Here is a 15,342-nt window from a genome sequence, read left to right on the forward strand (position 1 = left end):
CTTTGGATCCTGGGCCCAGGGTTTCACAAGACCTCGTGGACAGGTAGATGAGGCCATGTGTGGCGTGGGTCTAATGACACCTATTCTTCAGGAGCAATTACTAATTAATTCCCATGGAATGCTTCCACTGGAAACAAAATAATCTGGAGACAGAAGCAGTTCCAACAACCAAGATATATCATTGAGATAATCACTGTGCATAAATAACATCTGTGAGCAGCAGATGCCGGCACTTGGCTCCGAGGGGAAAGTGGAAGGTGATGTCTGCTCCCGGGCAGTGGCGGCTTTTTGTTTAAATTTGATTCACGCCTTGACCTTTGCCTCCTCCCTAAAGGAACTATGTTATTTGCTTTTTTTGTTTTGTTTTGTTAAATGGAGAAGAGTTTGCACTGAGCTCTTCAGTTGTTTACTTAATTCATGCCAGGGGGCCGTGTTCCCGCCTTCTTCCTGAGGACAAAGCTGTTGCTGAGTCTCAGCCATTGTGCCCCCTGAAGAGCTCTGGAATCTAGCCCCTCCTCGCTTCTCCCCTCTTATCACACACCACCTGCATCTCTCATTTGGAATTCTCTCAAGTCTGCTGGCCTCGGTCTTGTCCGAGCAATCTTTCTGCCCCCTGATCTTTGGAGAGAGATTTTTAAAATATAAACACAATCATGGTTCTTTGCATTCAGGATCCATCAGTGGCTCCCCATTGCCCTCAGAGTACAGTCCACGTGCCTCAACGTGACCTTTAAAGATGTACAGTCCAGCTCCTACCTTCCCGTCACCTCTGACCAGCAGCTTAGACCGTCTTGGGGTCCCCACACCAAGCCATGCCTTCTCCCGGACACTCGCTTCTCCCACTGAAACCTCTTTGCCTGATGGGCATCTAGTCGTCCTCCGAACTTGGGTTTGGGCCTCGTCTCTAGGAGCCATCTCTGACCTCCAGGGTCTGGGGGAGGGGCCCAGCTCCTTTCTCTCACGAGCTCCTGGGCTTCCCCCAGGACAGTCCAGATCATTCTATCACAGTTACCTCTTTGCTTGAGTCACAAAAAGCTCAGAAGAGATTGAGGTGGGACTGGAACCCGCAGAGTCTGACTTCAACCCCTGGCAGTATGATAACCAGCCCCCCAAACTACCAGTTTACCTCCTGTTGGCCCGCTGCCCACTCTGGGCTCTCCCAGCCCGTCTGGAAGCCCCAGTGCTCCTGTCGGCCCCTCCACTGGGGGATTCCTGCTCCGCTTCAGTGTCCCTCAGGTGGGCCGTTAGGCCTGGTGCATATCCCACACAGTGAACCCCCAGTGGTCCCTGCTAGTGCGCAGACGACTGAGGATCCCCAGTGCCCTTAATCAGGATGGTGGTCACCAGGGGTCACCCGCGCTTCCGTGAGACGTTGAAGATAACCAACAAGCTCTGGGAGGACAATCCTGACAGGAGTCTTTCGTGTGAGCGAGCACTTAGGGAGCACTTCTCTCCAGCCCGGAACCACAGAACAGGTGGCTTGGATGTTTTATTTGAAGAGACTTTTCTAAAAAAAAGATTGTGTTGGAGTGAATTGATTCAATATTAACATAACCTCCTGTCAGAGGAGATAAAGTCCAAATTGTAATTGGTTAAAAACATGGTTATCCGGAGCCTGTTCACCCCACAAATACTGACACTTCCAGGGCTGTGATGAATGATGTGGGAAAAGGCTGGTTTCCTTGCAGACGGGGAACACCACCTATGCGTCTCTCCCAAAGGGCCTGGTACTATTCAACTATGGAGTGCCAGGCCCCCAGAGCAGCCTGGCCACCCACCAGGGTAATCATAACCACGGGAACGTTGATGGCAGGCACCCGTGGCTTACACCGTGCCAGGCACAGGGCCAAGCACTTAGAGGTCATGACCGAATCTTATGCCCCCAACCCACTTGAATGTAGTGAGCTCCATGAGTAGAGGGGCCTTTCCTCTCTGGGGCCAGAGTACAGAAGCGTGTCTGCACACAGCAGTGCTCTGTGCGTGAATAGGGCCCCACGGGGTGGGGTGAGTCTCCATAGGAAGCAGCTGGTATTAGGCCCATTTTATGTGGGAGGAAGCTCAGCGTATGAGAATCCTGCCCAAAGTCACAGAGTTTGGGGGGCAACTGGGATGGATTTTAAATAATGTGCTTTGAAAGAATTTCAAATTTACCAAAAATTTACAAAAATAATTCAAAGGACTCCTTTGGATCCTTCACCTAGAGCCCTCACTTTTTAACATTTTGCCACATTTGCTTTATCATTTTCTCACTAAATCACATTCTCTGAATTATTTGAAAACCAGTTACAGACGTGAGGTTCCTTTACCCTAATCAAAATCAGAAATTTTAACATTGATAAAATACTGTTTTCTAATCCAGGGGTTAGTGAACTATGGCTCACAGGCCAAATCCAGCCCATGCTGCCTATTTTTTCATTGTTGTCCTGTTTTTGTTTCTCTTATTACAGCCTGAGAGCTAAGAATGGTTTTCGTTTTCAAACGGCTACATTTACGGTTAGAGAAGTACCTGCATATATACTTCAATTTTGCCTCTTGGCCTGCATGGCCTAAAATATTGTCTAGCTTGTCCTTGAAGGAGAAGTTTGCTGACCCCTGATCTTATCTGCTGACTATTCAAATTTTGCCTGTTGTTTTACTGATGTTCTTTGTAACAATTTTTCTCCCTGTTCAGGATCCAACCTAGAATGTGTAACAGCCTGTGCTCAGTGATACCATCCGTAGAGCCTCAGTCTGTCTTTGTATTTTATGACGCTGGCATTTTGGGAGAGTTCAGGCCAATTGTGTGGTGAAGGTTCCTCCATCTGGGTGCCCTGGAATTTGAAGCTACGTGTTTTTCACTTCAGAGCCATTTGGATTTGTGTGGGTCTGAGCGTGTTCCCGGGACATGGGACTTCTGATTTTAAAACCAAAAAAGTCCCAGGCAAACAGGGGTGAGCTGGTCACCGTAGAGCCAGCGCCTCAAGCCCTAAGTAATTCGGGCCTCTCCGTAAGGCCTGTTCTCAAAAGGTACCCATAGGTTTAGGGGAGAAGCCAATGAACCAGATGCGCATTTAAAAGCTGTTCCTCGGTTACCCATCCGCTCATGTTACCCCTTGGCTGAATTCCCATCCTCCGCCTGTTCTCACGTTGTGTCTAGCTTTCTTTGTTCCATCGATATAGACGAAACTTGCTGATGTTACCATATGTCTTAGCCGCTTCATTCTCCTTGCTAGTTTATGAGACTGTATCACAGTTTAGCCACTTTGCTATTGATGGACAAGTAAGTCATCTAGATTTTGGTTGTTAAGAATAGAGCTGCTATGAACATTTCCCCACGCTCTCTTACATGGGGGAGGCACATGTGTGTGCATTTCCGTAGGGTGTACCCCTGGAGGCCATCCAGCCCCTCCCCAGTGTGCACTGTCTCAAGCGGGCGGGGAGGGAGGGCAGCTTCAGAGATTTCTTTTGTAAAGTGAGGAAGGAAGACTTAATCTCTCCTGGTGCTTTTCAAGTATGTGTGTATTTTTGTGTGCGCAAAAGAACCCTTTTATTAAAGGGAAGTCTCATGAGAACACCCTCTGCCCGGCCCACCCGGAAACTGGGCCTTGACTGGGTTGCCCCCGTGTGACCCGGACAGACTTCCTTCCAGCTTTACAGAAAGGGCCCGCTCGGGGCCCCGGGGTTTGCCGAACGTGTCTGTGGCTGCTTTCCCCGTCCAGCTCATCTGCTCCTACAGGCAGGGTCCTGCCCCCGCCCCTTGTCCTTCCCGTGAAGCCTCTCTCTGGACACCGCTGGCATCGGGGTCAGAGATCTGTGCTCAGGGGGAGCCGGGGGCAGCCAGGCAGCGGGTGGCCTCCCGAGGGGGCATTCGGGGCTCTTGCGAGCCGCCGTGGGTGGTGGGCAGCTCAGGCTGCAGACGTGGGCAGCCCCGCCGACAGGGGCCGGCTCAGTGATGCGCTGAGCTGCCCTCGCAGCCTTGCCTCAGCACGTGGGTGTGGAGTCCCTACTGTGTGGGCCCCCAGAGGTGAGCAAGACCCAGTGACCCTCCAGAGCCCGCTGTCCAGCGGGAAGACAAGACGTGGAGGCCTCAGACATTGTACTAATTATTTAGAGGAGCACTGGAGAGCTGGAATATAATTTTAAAAGGTGGGGGGGCGTGAATAGGATGGGGGCAGGGAGAACCTTTTTTGAGTATTTTATCCTGCTTTTCCAAGTGTTGTTGTTGTTGTTGTTGTTGTTGTTTTCTTTCTCTCTTTGGAGAGCACCTGTGTGTTACAAATCCATTGTCACCAGAGGGAAGTCAGGAAGGAAATTCTTGAAGTCTGTTCTATCATGTAGCACCTGTCCCATCCTTAGATCCTATGACACAAAATTAGAAAGGACTCCTAAACCCTCAAAGAAGCAGACTTAAAACAAGTAAAAGGAGACCTGCTTTACTCAGCAGGTGGTAAGCACATGCCACAGGGCTCACAAGGAAAAGCTGTGCGTTTAAAAGAGACCTCAGTTCGTGTCCTGGCTCCAGTCACCGTTTAATAGCTGTGCGACCTTGACAAATTAACTGACCTCTCTGAGCCTCAGTTTCCTCATCGATAAAATGAAGATGAAACTGTGTACTTCATAGACGGGGTACATGTTGTAAATGAACAGACACGTGGTCAGCATCCACAGAAAGCAGTTATTATTATTCCACTACTCATCCTGATTATTATTACTCTGAAGATGACGATGATGGAAACAGTAAATCCTCAGAAAGCATTTCAGTACATCCATAAACGATGGTTGTCTAGCACAATGTAAGGAAAATCATGGAATGTTTAGTATATGCCCGAATAGTTGGAGATCAAGGACACAGAGAGTAACCACCATATGGTCTGAGGAACTTTCCCTTGAGGCCACTGTCATCAAACTTCTGAGTTGGACAGACCATTGGTGGACCTGACCTGACATTTTTAATATGTTGCATTTACTAAATTTGTTCCCTATCAGGGCCGTCTGTAGTTTGAGATATTGGTGATTCCCTTCAGGGAAAGCCTTCCTACTGAAGGTTGACTCTTCCAAGTACACTGATGGGATGTCAAGGCATGTGTTAAGATCAGCCTGCCAAAGCCACCATTTCTTAGAGCACTTCCCTGTGACGTTTGCAGTGTGGTATTTTTAAATCTTCTGAGTTGTTCAGTCAGACCCAGAAATCCAGGTTCTAACCGCTGTGCTGAAATATCAGAATTTTCCCTTTTTCCCCACCTCATTCCGTGTGTCAAGCCAACTCATCTCGTAGCCTAATAAGTCCAGAGCAAACATTTTACCCAGGTATTTAAAGCGGGCAGATGGCATTGCATAGGAAAGTAATGCTATTCATTGGTTTGTAGTTGCTGTCTGTGTGCTGGGAATCTCAATCGCCCTCCCACTGAATGAGAGGGGGTGGGTGCTGGGGAGAGAACGCCTGAGATGAATTCAGCAATAGAGAAAGACTGTGTGCAGAGGGGGCTGGTGGTGGCCCAGAAACAGCCTGGGTTTAGAGTCTCGTGGACTTGACTCTGACCTTGGGTAAGTCACTCCCCTGCCCAGGCTGATTCCTCCCTTGCAGGGCTGTTGTGGGCTACGGTCATAATAAGCATCAAGGCTTATACTGTGCCTGATATGGTTGGTGCTGAAGAAATCCATCCCTCCTCCTTCTCCCCATTGAACAGTCCAGAAGGGGGACTGTTTATCCCCCATGAGGAGGGATCCATACACAGAATAGTTAAAGAGATGTTTGTTATTCTGTCACAGGGTTTTGGAGGGAGCTACTTTGATCCAACTTGTGACAGAAGAGCATCAGCAAACACTCTCACCACAGTTCTGATTGTTTACTCTGTGGCTGACCCTGTGCATGTATTAGCTCTTCTGACTTGCTCACTCATCCTATATCTGGGTTCTGGGTAACAGCAACCCAGCTCTAATTTGCTCAAGCAGAAAAAGGGACGTTATTGGCCAAAATATCTGAAAAGTTCTGAGGCTACGATTGCCTTCAGGCTTGGCTGGATCTAGGTGCTCCAACCATGTCATCAAGAATGTGTCTCTTGCCTCAACGGTCTTGATGTCACCTTGTATTCTTAGGCAATCTCTTCCTTCTTGGTGGCAGGAGGGCCCCCAGACACTCCAAGCTTATATCCTGCATCAGAAGGAGCCAATCTTGTGTCTGTAGTCGCAGACAAAATCCTGGTGTCAGTCATGCTGTTGTCCCACGACCAACTACTATGGCCAGCAGGAGGTGGTGCTCTGCCTGGCTAGGCTGAGTTACATGCATCTTCTCTGGGCTTGAGGGAGGAGGGTTGGCCCCATCATGGACATTTGCGGGGTGGACCTTCTTGCAGAGAAGATAGGATGCTGCTGTCAAAAGAAATGAGAGCAGGCGTGTGCAGTCCCATCACCAGATTTTCCCTCTGGAGCATGCGTGGTGGGCACTGCTGTTAGGGGAGTGCAGCATAACAGCCTGGCGGCCAGGCTGCCTAGTTCCATTTGCCAGCTCTGCCACGTAGTACCGGGGTGACCTTAGGTAAGTCACTTCACCCCTCTACCCCTCAGTTTCCTCAGCAGTAGCAACAAGAATGGCCATTGACCCCAGCTCCGCGTGTTGTTGTCAGGGTTAAATGAGTGACGGCGGAGCCACGCCTGGCACCGTGTCAGAGCGCAGGCTCCTAACCCCTGAGCACGGCAGCCCCCGGGCCGCTGCAGCGCTTCGAGCCTGCATGCCGCTCGTCTCATCTTGCCCCCCAGAACTCAGACTTTGAGGACCCTCACTGTCCTCCCACACTGGTCCAAGAGTCAGGACCTCACCACATGTCCCCAGGCCAGAGCTTCGACACCCTTTGTTCATGCACAAAGGTGTCCATTTGGTAGAGGGCTCCTGGCTCAGGGGCTGGAGAGGAAATGACAACCTGCCTTTCAGCAGCCCCTGGGGAAGGGTGGCTGATCTAATAAGTGAATGATAGCGTGACCGGACGTGTGCAAGGGGGAGATGAGTTTCTGGCTGTTAAAGGCATTTTGGTGCCTTGTACCCACATACTTTGCAGGTTATTGTATTGATTTTTCAAGAAACAAGATATGGAAGGAAAGAAAAACATGAACTTGTACGAAACTCAAATCAGTTGTGTCACTGAGAGCCCGTTGTGGGTCCTGCCCCATGCTGGGTCTGGAGAGGGATGGAAATCCCGGGGGCCTTTTTCTCCCCCAGCGCTCCCCACCCCATGCTGTGGAGGTCTGCTTGGAACGTGGGAGGGCTTGTCCATGGGGACTGGATGGTGACTTGGAGCTGAAAGGGGTGTGGGATCCTCATAGCCAGGCTGGCTGCCAGGGCTGGAGGTGGGACCCCAAGAACCCTTCCTGGGGAGTCGCTTGTCAGCCGGCTGCTCTCTGACTGCGCCACCGGACCTCCTTCCGGGAGGACACTGTCAGAGTAGCGGTGGCAGCATTGCACCGCTGAGGGATCTGATCTCAGCCCTGACACCATTTGCCACCTGACTTCATAAAAACGTCGGCCAAACAACCCCAATATGGAAATAATGTGCAGTGAGTTATTCTTACGCCACGTCAACCATAATGGAAGATAGGCCTGAGATGGCCTGTATTTCTTCCTGCTCCCTGAAGTGTAATAAATTGAAATTTTTAAAGCTCAGCATTAAGACGGCTCGCCAGCAGCAATCCCGGGCCTGCCCGGCAGAGGCCACAGGCTGGGGGATTCCTAGTGTTGCTGCAATAGCCCCAGGCCCAGTGAAAATCCGGGCCTGCTTGACTTGTGTGCCTCTGGGGTTGGCACCCTCCCTGCATACATCCCAGTCTGCCAGGAAGCCTAAAAACCCTCCCTGGGATTGTGGTCCAGGTCCTGCCTCCCCCTGGCCACGTGACCTTGACAGCTCACTTGGCCTCTGGCACTTTCACCTCTAAAACGGGGTTAAAAGTCCCCACTTCTCAGGCTGTTAAGGGCTGAAGGAGACAACAGCGACGTCCACCGTTGCTTTTTTGGTGTTTTCTCAGTGCCGGGTGCTGTGCTAAGCACGCTCATGTTTTCACTGGTTTATCCCGCATGGGTGGTAGGACGTGACCGTTCCCACTCTACAGATGAGGAAACTGAGGCGTGGTGAGTTCAGTGACTGGCTCGAGAGGCAGACCCCCCAGGTCTGGCCCCAGTGCCCACGCTCTGGCCCCGCTCGTGGTGCACCTGGCGCTTAGCAGATGCCACACGGGTTGCTTTCCTGCCTCTTCCCTTTGGGATGAACTCGCGCATCCCTGGAAGGCTCCGGTCATGACGTGTTTCCTTGGCGCCACCACGTGCGTTCAGACTCCAAGTTCTGTCCGTTCTTCCTGATGTGTCTACCTCTCACAGTCCCCGCCTGGCTCAGGTCACTGTGACACGGCTTGAGTGGCTTACATGGTAGCACCAAGCCACTGGGCTGTTTTCTCCGCAGTTGGAATTCTCTCTTTATTTTATTTTTTATTTTTTTGGTACGCGGGCCTCTCACTGTTGTGGCTTCTCCCGTTGCAGAGCACAGGCTCCAGACGCGCAGGCTCAGCGGCCATGGCTCACGGGCCTAGCTGCTCCGCGGCACGTGGGATCTTCCCGGACCGGGGCACGAACCTGTGTCCCCTGCATCGGCAGGTGGACTCTCAACCACTGCGCCACCAGGGAAGCCCCTCTCTCTTTATTTTAATCCATGTTACTCTTTCCAGAGAGTGGCATTCCATGGGGGGCAGCGGAGCCCAGTGGTTAAGGTTTGGGCTCTGGAGTTGGAACAACCAGGCTCCTCTGCTGCCGGCCGTGTGCCTGTGAGCAAGTTGCTTCCCCTCAGTGAGCCTCAGTTTCCTCCGATGTCAGTTGGTCCTCACGGTGGCGCCTTTCTTCTAGAGGGGCTGTGGCGCTATTGTGAAGCAAGGCAGCTAGAGCCCAGTGCCCTGGAAATGGTCCCCAAGCAACAGTAGCCGGTGTGGCCACTCATGCCCAAACCATCAGGGCCAAGATAATCCTCTCTCCAGCCCGGTGGGAGCTAGGACTAATGCCAGCAGGCCCTCCACTGCCTGCATGCTGTCTCTGCGCTCCTTTCTGCCTGGGGATAAATCGTCCCTCTCCCTGCTTGCCCCAGAGAGACTGGGGAAAGGAAGGAGCATGTCTAGGTGTACCATCTGTAAAATGGGGATAAAAATAGAGCCTTCTTTCTCCAGGGGCTCAGAGAACCAGCAGCATCATGTTGATGAAACCCTCCTTCAGCTGGAGGAGGGGCTCAGCAGATGGGAACTGCTGTTGTCTATCGGCTCTGCCCTGTCGAGCTACTCACAATGGCTCTCACCTGCCTCCTGGCCCTGGGCCGAGCAACTTGGCCTGGCAGCGGGGCCCCGCCGGACACCTCCCTTCCACTACTAGTTATCTGACATCCTCTCCCACGCTGGCCCATCTGCTCCTGCCTGCCCATTTCTTTTGTTCCTTGCACACCGCCCTGTGCAGACCCTTCCATTTCTCTCCACTTCCTCTCCTTCCTCTCCGACTGGAGCACCTCCACCACCCTCTTCCTGGAAAACCACAGCAGCATCCTCTCTGGCTGCCCTGTTGCTACTCTTTCCACCAAAGCCCCTCCTCCCCACAGCAGCCAGAGGGAGATCATGCCACCCTCCTCCTCAGTCCTCAGAGAGCAGCCGTGGTTCTCCTACAGTCTAAAAACAAAGCTAAGCTTTGCGTCCTGGCTCACAAGCCTCACTGATGTGATCCCCATCCACTTTCTCAGCATCGCCTCCTCCTGGCCTTCTCTGTGTAGCTGGCCAGCTCCACTGGCTGTCTTTCTGTTCTGCAGCACGGAGTTCCTTCCTGTTCCTGTCTCAGGACCTTTGCACTTGCTGTTGCCTCCACTCAGGGCACCTTTCCACTTAAAGCTCTACCTGGCTGTCTCCTTTGCATCATTTAGGTCTTAGTTTAAATGCCTCTCCTTAGCAAGACCTCTGACTTATGCATGAATCCAGGGCTGGCTTTGGGCAGCCCTCCATCCCCAGCCCACGGCCCCCCCCCCGCAGCGCCCCCCTTCCCAGAGGCCCTGGAGTCGCCTGCGGGGAAGATGAGACTGCGCCTGACTTCTTATTTCCTCCATCGATTATGCTCTAACAATGCCAGTTACCTCCCTTGCTCCACATCATTTTTCTCAGTGTGTCTTGATCCCTTCCAGTCGCTGAGGGAAACGGGCCACCGAGCCCTCCTCCCAGGCCCAGCACGGAGCCCAGCTGCAGAAATACGCTTTCTTTGGCACCTTGAAGATGGGGCTTTTGTGGGCTGAGGCTGCTGGCAGTGGGGTGGGGCTGGGATTAGGGTGCCATGTGGGGAAGCTGCGGGAGGAGGCTGGGGCCTCGGTTTCCCAGCTTGCGTAATGGGGGTATTAGCAGTGCACACCTCCCAGATCTGCCAGGAGGACTGACAGGCGATATTGGAATGAATGGCAGCCTGCCTGCTCCCCACCTCCCGTGTCATTACTGTTATTCTGGCATCTGGGATGAGCTCCTGGACATTCCGAGGAAGATGTTCTCTGCCCAGTTTGGAAGATGAAAACGGTCCCAGGCGGACTCTCCCCACAGAGCCCCCGCCTTGGTCAGCTGTCCTTGGGGCATCCTTTGCCCTGGCTCTCTCATTTTCCTTTCATAAATCAATGCGCTCCCTTCACTGGGTGGCCTCGGGAATCAGATTGTGTGCATGTCATTTCAGTAGGAGTCTAGTTGGCTTTTCTTTTTCCCGTATCTGTTAGCACCAGCCTTAATCTCATTTACTATTTTGGAGGGACAGTGGCCTGGCAGTAGAGAAAGCGAGCTGGTCTGGACGATACAAGTGGTGTCTTTGTTTCTTGTAGCTCTGTGACTTCAGACAAGGCGCCACCCCTCTCTGAACCTCAAATGTTTGCCTTCAGTGATTTATAAGGTGGTTTTCTGCTTGGAGATTCTAGGGTTCAGAAATCAGGGGGAAACTCAATCACAGAACGAACTTAGGGTTTGTGCGTGAATGTGGTCTCTCCGGGGAAAAACGTCTGTCTTCTGGGGCCACACAGGTCATTGTACCTATCTCCATGGCCCCACTTTGCTAGGATAGGAGGCCTACTGTGTCCATATGGACAGAAGGAAGAGAAAGAAAGGGTGAGGAGGAGAAACTTTGAGTCAGTGGCTCTTAACCATCGAGAATCTAGTGAAAGTCATGTACCAGGAAATACTCACACACAGAATATTTTGCCTACCATTTAAAAGGGGGTTCACAACTCTGGTTAAATATGTCTACTTGGCAAGTCCCCACTGAACGAACTATGAGCACCTCCTCCAGGAAGGCTTCCCAGCTCCCATCCTGTGTTCCGGGGTCCCCATACACTGCCCTTCCTGGTACCCTCAGAGGCACTGTCACTACCTGTCCCTGCCTGTCTCCCCAACGGGAGGGCAGGGGCCACCTTGACTGTTCTGTGCATGCCCCGTGCCTGGCACTGAGTGGGCGGCAGCAAATATCTGCTGAACGGAACTGGGGACTCGCTCCTGGCACTGAATTGGGGGTGACCTGGCTTTACTTCTTGGGGCAGTGCTAGTTCCATTTTGAGTGGGCTCAGAACCCAGCTGCCCCTACTGCAAACACCTCTGCTTCCCACTCTGGGGGTTGATGAACACCCGTGAAGAGGGGAGGGTTGCCTGTAAAGTACTCTTCTGCCTGGGAGGGGCCGGGCTGGGCTGGAGGGGAGGGACGTTCCAGGAGACAGTGTCACAAGGCCTCTCTCCCTTTCCCCTCCCCCTCCTGCCTCGTCCAGCTGCAGCAGAGTGAAGCCAAGTGTGAGGATGCCTTGAAGACCCAGAAGGCGCTGACAGCCGACCTGGAGAGCATGCACAGCGAGCTGGAGAGCATGACCCGCAGCAAGAGCCTGGTACCGGTCCCTCCTGGGGTGGGCGGCCTACTGTGTGCGCAGCATTAGAGGAGGGACCGGGGCACTCACTGTACTGTTCTTGGAGGTACAGATATCCATTGTAGACCTACTGGGTGCTGGCCGCTCTGAGAGCACAGGCAGCCTACTCAGAGCTGAGCGTTACAAAAGTGTAAGGGCACACGTGAGGGTCAGCTGTGTGCTCACCTGTGCGAAGGGAGGCCAGGAACACTGCTGTGCACCCAGTGTGTGCTCAGCCCCATGGGGATGCTTCCAGTACGAGCCTGTTGTTCGCTCAGCACCTGAAGTGGGAGCACAGGTATCTATTGTGAGCCCACACTGTGCCCCCCCCGAAAGCAGCTCCCAGCCATCTATTGTAGACCTGCACATGCACACGTACACGCACACACACACACACACACACACATCACCCCCAAGAGCACTTGGTCACTATTGTTGGGCTACTTCTTCACATCCTTTCTTCTAAGAGCCAAGGGTAGCCCTGTGGGCCCACTTGGGCTCACTCCTAAGAGAGACCCAGCCGTCTGTAATGGGCCTACTGTGTGCTCAATGCTGAGCAGGAACAAATGAACATATATTATGGATCTATTATGTTGGTGAAGATTGGGTGTGGGTTTCTAAGTGCCCCGTCTAGATGTACAGGGTTGGCTTAAATTTATACGCAACATGTGAAATCCGAAGTTTAGACAGAGCTAGAGATTTACTGGCAAAAGCTTTTCTCAAGATCTCCATTGGCCCTTTTGTCCCAGATTTTATTTGTGCCAGATCAAGGGGAACTTGCCTGCAAACATTCACACACATGCGCACGCAAGGATGAATGTACACACTCACATACAAAATCACCAGACCCACATATAAAATAAATGCCCTCGTAGGTAAGATATACATTTAAGTTTAGCCATATTTATTGAGATCACTGACATGTGTGCACCATGCACACTTAAACTGTAGGTATGTAGATTCCCAGGTAGGCTTATACGGTCATATATCCATTCACGTACAGACATGCTGCATTCACGCAGTCGCAGGCAGGCCCAGCGCGCGCGCGCGCGCACACACACACACACACACACACACACCATTCATTAACACAGCCATGGCCTCCCTTACAGGCAGGTGTTCACTCACCTGACACACCCACAGGCAAGTCCCCCTTTGTTCTTTTTTTTTTCTTTTAATTTAAAAAAAAATTGTTTGGCTGCGTGGCATATGGGATCTTAGTTCCCCGACCAGGGATCGAACCCACGCCACCTGCATTGGAAGCGGGGAGTCTTAACCACTGGACTGCTAGGGAAGTCCAGCCCCGCCTTTGCTCTTCATCAGCCCCCTGTAGTCCCCCTTTTACCCCCCTGTTTCTCTCCCACCATCGTCCTGCCCCCGCAGGTGGACGAGCAGCTGTACCGGCTGCAGTTCGAGAGGGCAGACCTCCTGAAGCGCATCGATGAGGACCAGGACGACCTGAATGACCTCATGCAGAAGCACAAGGACCTCATCGCTCAGGTAATGGCCTCCGGTGGAAGAAGGCTTGGTGGCCTTGGGTGAGTTAGGTGGGGACAGTGAGAAGGTAATGTGGTCGGGCCACTCTCTGGTGCTAGGACCTTGGAGGGATAAGTGCCACACAGGTAAATAGCAACTGTAAATCACACTTTTGTTCAAAATGGAAGTTTATTTGTTCATTTACAAAAGCAGTAGATTCATATGCCCATTATAAATAATTTAAATAATAAATACCTGTGGAAAATAGAAAGCTAGCAGCCCTCCTATCCTCTGGAATTCTTTTCTTTGGGGATAGTCACGTTAAACAGTTTGGTTCAACTCTTTTTTAAAGGACCTTTACTCTCCATTGCCTTATTTTAGTCTCTGGACAAACCCTATGTAGAGGGTCTCAGCAGAGACTATCAGCCCAGTTTACAGATGGGGATACTGAGGTGCAGAGTGGTTCTGTGGCTTGCCAAGGCTGGTATCCAGGTCTAGAATCCCAGTTACCTGACCTAGAATAGTGCTCTTCCCTCAGAATTCTGGTCCTGGTGCCACAGCCAGCTCATTCTGTCTGGGCTCTCACAGGTGTATAATAAAGCGCTGGATAGTTGACCGAAGCTATGGGCCTGTGTAGTGGGAGTGACTGGGTGCACACCGAGATGAGGGATACTGGGGAGAATGTGAGGTGCCCTTTAGAACCAACTGTTGTCATGCTCTGTGATACGTAGACATCTGTGGGCAGGGGGAGAAGGGACTTCCAGCAAAGCCTGTGGTTTCAATGTGACATTTTTCGCCTTACCAGTCTGCTGCCGACATTGGGCAGATCCAGGAACTGCAGCTGCAGCTAGAGGAAGCCAAGAAGGAGAAGCAGAAGCTTCAAGAACAAGTACGTATATACTACCAAACGTAAAATAAATAGCTAGTGGGAAGCAGCTGCACAGCACAGGGAGATCAGCTAGGTGGTTTGTGACCACCTATAGGGGTGGGATAGGGAGGGTGGGAGGGAGGGAGACGCAAGAGGGAAGAGATATGGGGATATGTGTATATATACAGCTGATTCACTTTGTTATAAAGTAGAAACTAACACACCATTGTAAAGCAATTATACTCCAATAAAGATGTAAAAAAAAAAGGACAAGTACGTGCTCAGAGTCTCCATGTTGTGGGGGAGGATCCTGGGAACTGTCATTCATTCATTCACTCAACGTCAGTTGCATGACAGATGGATTGAGGACAATCCCAAGGGGGGTGGGAGAGGGGTGGGGGGGGACAGAGGAGAGAGAGAGGGAGGGGGAGAGAGGAGAGAGAGAGAGACACACACACACACACACACTCACACACACACACACACTCCTGCCCACGCTTGTTCAGGATCCATAGATGCCCCACGCAGTGAGGCTCAGCAGGGTTTCCGTGCAGGATGTCTACCCCTGAGAAATGGCTCCAAGGAGAAGGGTCTGGTCTGTGCAAGACAGGATCACCATCCTTTGTGACATCTTCCTTTGAAGTCATGCTTCCTCCAAACACCCCTAAATTTCCCTCATTACCTAGTGGGTTGCTATCATCCATGAAATTCTCAAAGCTCTTCTAGAACCATTGCGTGTGCCCACTTAGAGTGGCTGTCAGAGTGACCTAGTCTCCAGCAGTATCTTTGGGCACAGAGTGACAACAAGTGGAACAAAAATAATAGCAGGAGTGGCCACTTGCTGGGTGCTTGCTGTGTACCAGGCACTAATCTCCTTCACACACAAAAATGAAGAAACAAGGCTAAGAGGACACTGACTTGCCCAACACACCCAGCTAGAAAGTGGGCAGCCAGGTTTGGAACCCTGAAATATGTGCTTGGCTCCCAAACCCACTCTTGGTTGTGTTCTTGATGCTAAAGCTCACTGTCCACAGACCGGCTTGGTGCTTCATCAGGGCAGGAGGAAGAGGTACGAGAGGCGCTGACTGGAAGGGCTGTTTG

The 15,342-nt window shown here is 51.8% G+C and overlaps 1 protein-coding gene across 1 annotated transcript in view; it reads left to right on the forward strand.

Moving 5' to 3' along the window:
* The window catches only part of MYO18B (myosin XVIIIB), a 228,253-nt gene that overhangs the window by 147,530 nt on the left and 65,381 nt on the right, over positions 1 to 15,342 (forward strand). The window contains exons 34-36 of the mRNA XM_081251759.1: positions 11,766 to 11,879; positions 13,281 to 13,397; positions 14,179 to 14,262. Coding sequence (XP_081107885.1) covers positions 11,766 to 11,879; positions 13,281 to 13,397; positions 14,179 to 14,262 — 315 coding nt within the window. The remainder of the gene's footprint in view (positions 1 to 11,765; positions 11,880 to 13,280; positions 13,398 to 14,178; positions 14,263 to 15,342) is intronic.

The sequence above is a fragment of the Mesoplodon bidens genome, assembly GCF_964165515.1.
Source record: "Mesoplodon bidens genome assembly, chromosome: 13".
In the NCBI taxonomy this organism is placed as follows: Eukaryota; Metazoa; Chordata; class Mammalia; order Artiodactyla; family Ziphiidae; genus Mesoplodon; species Mesoplodon bidens.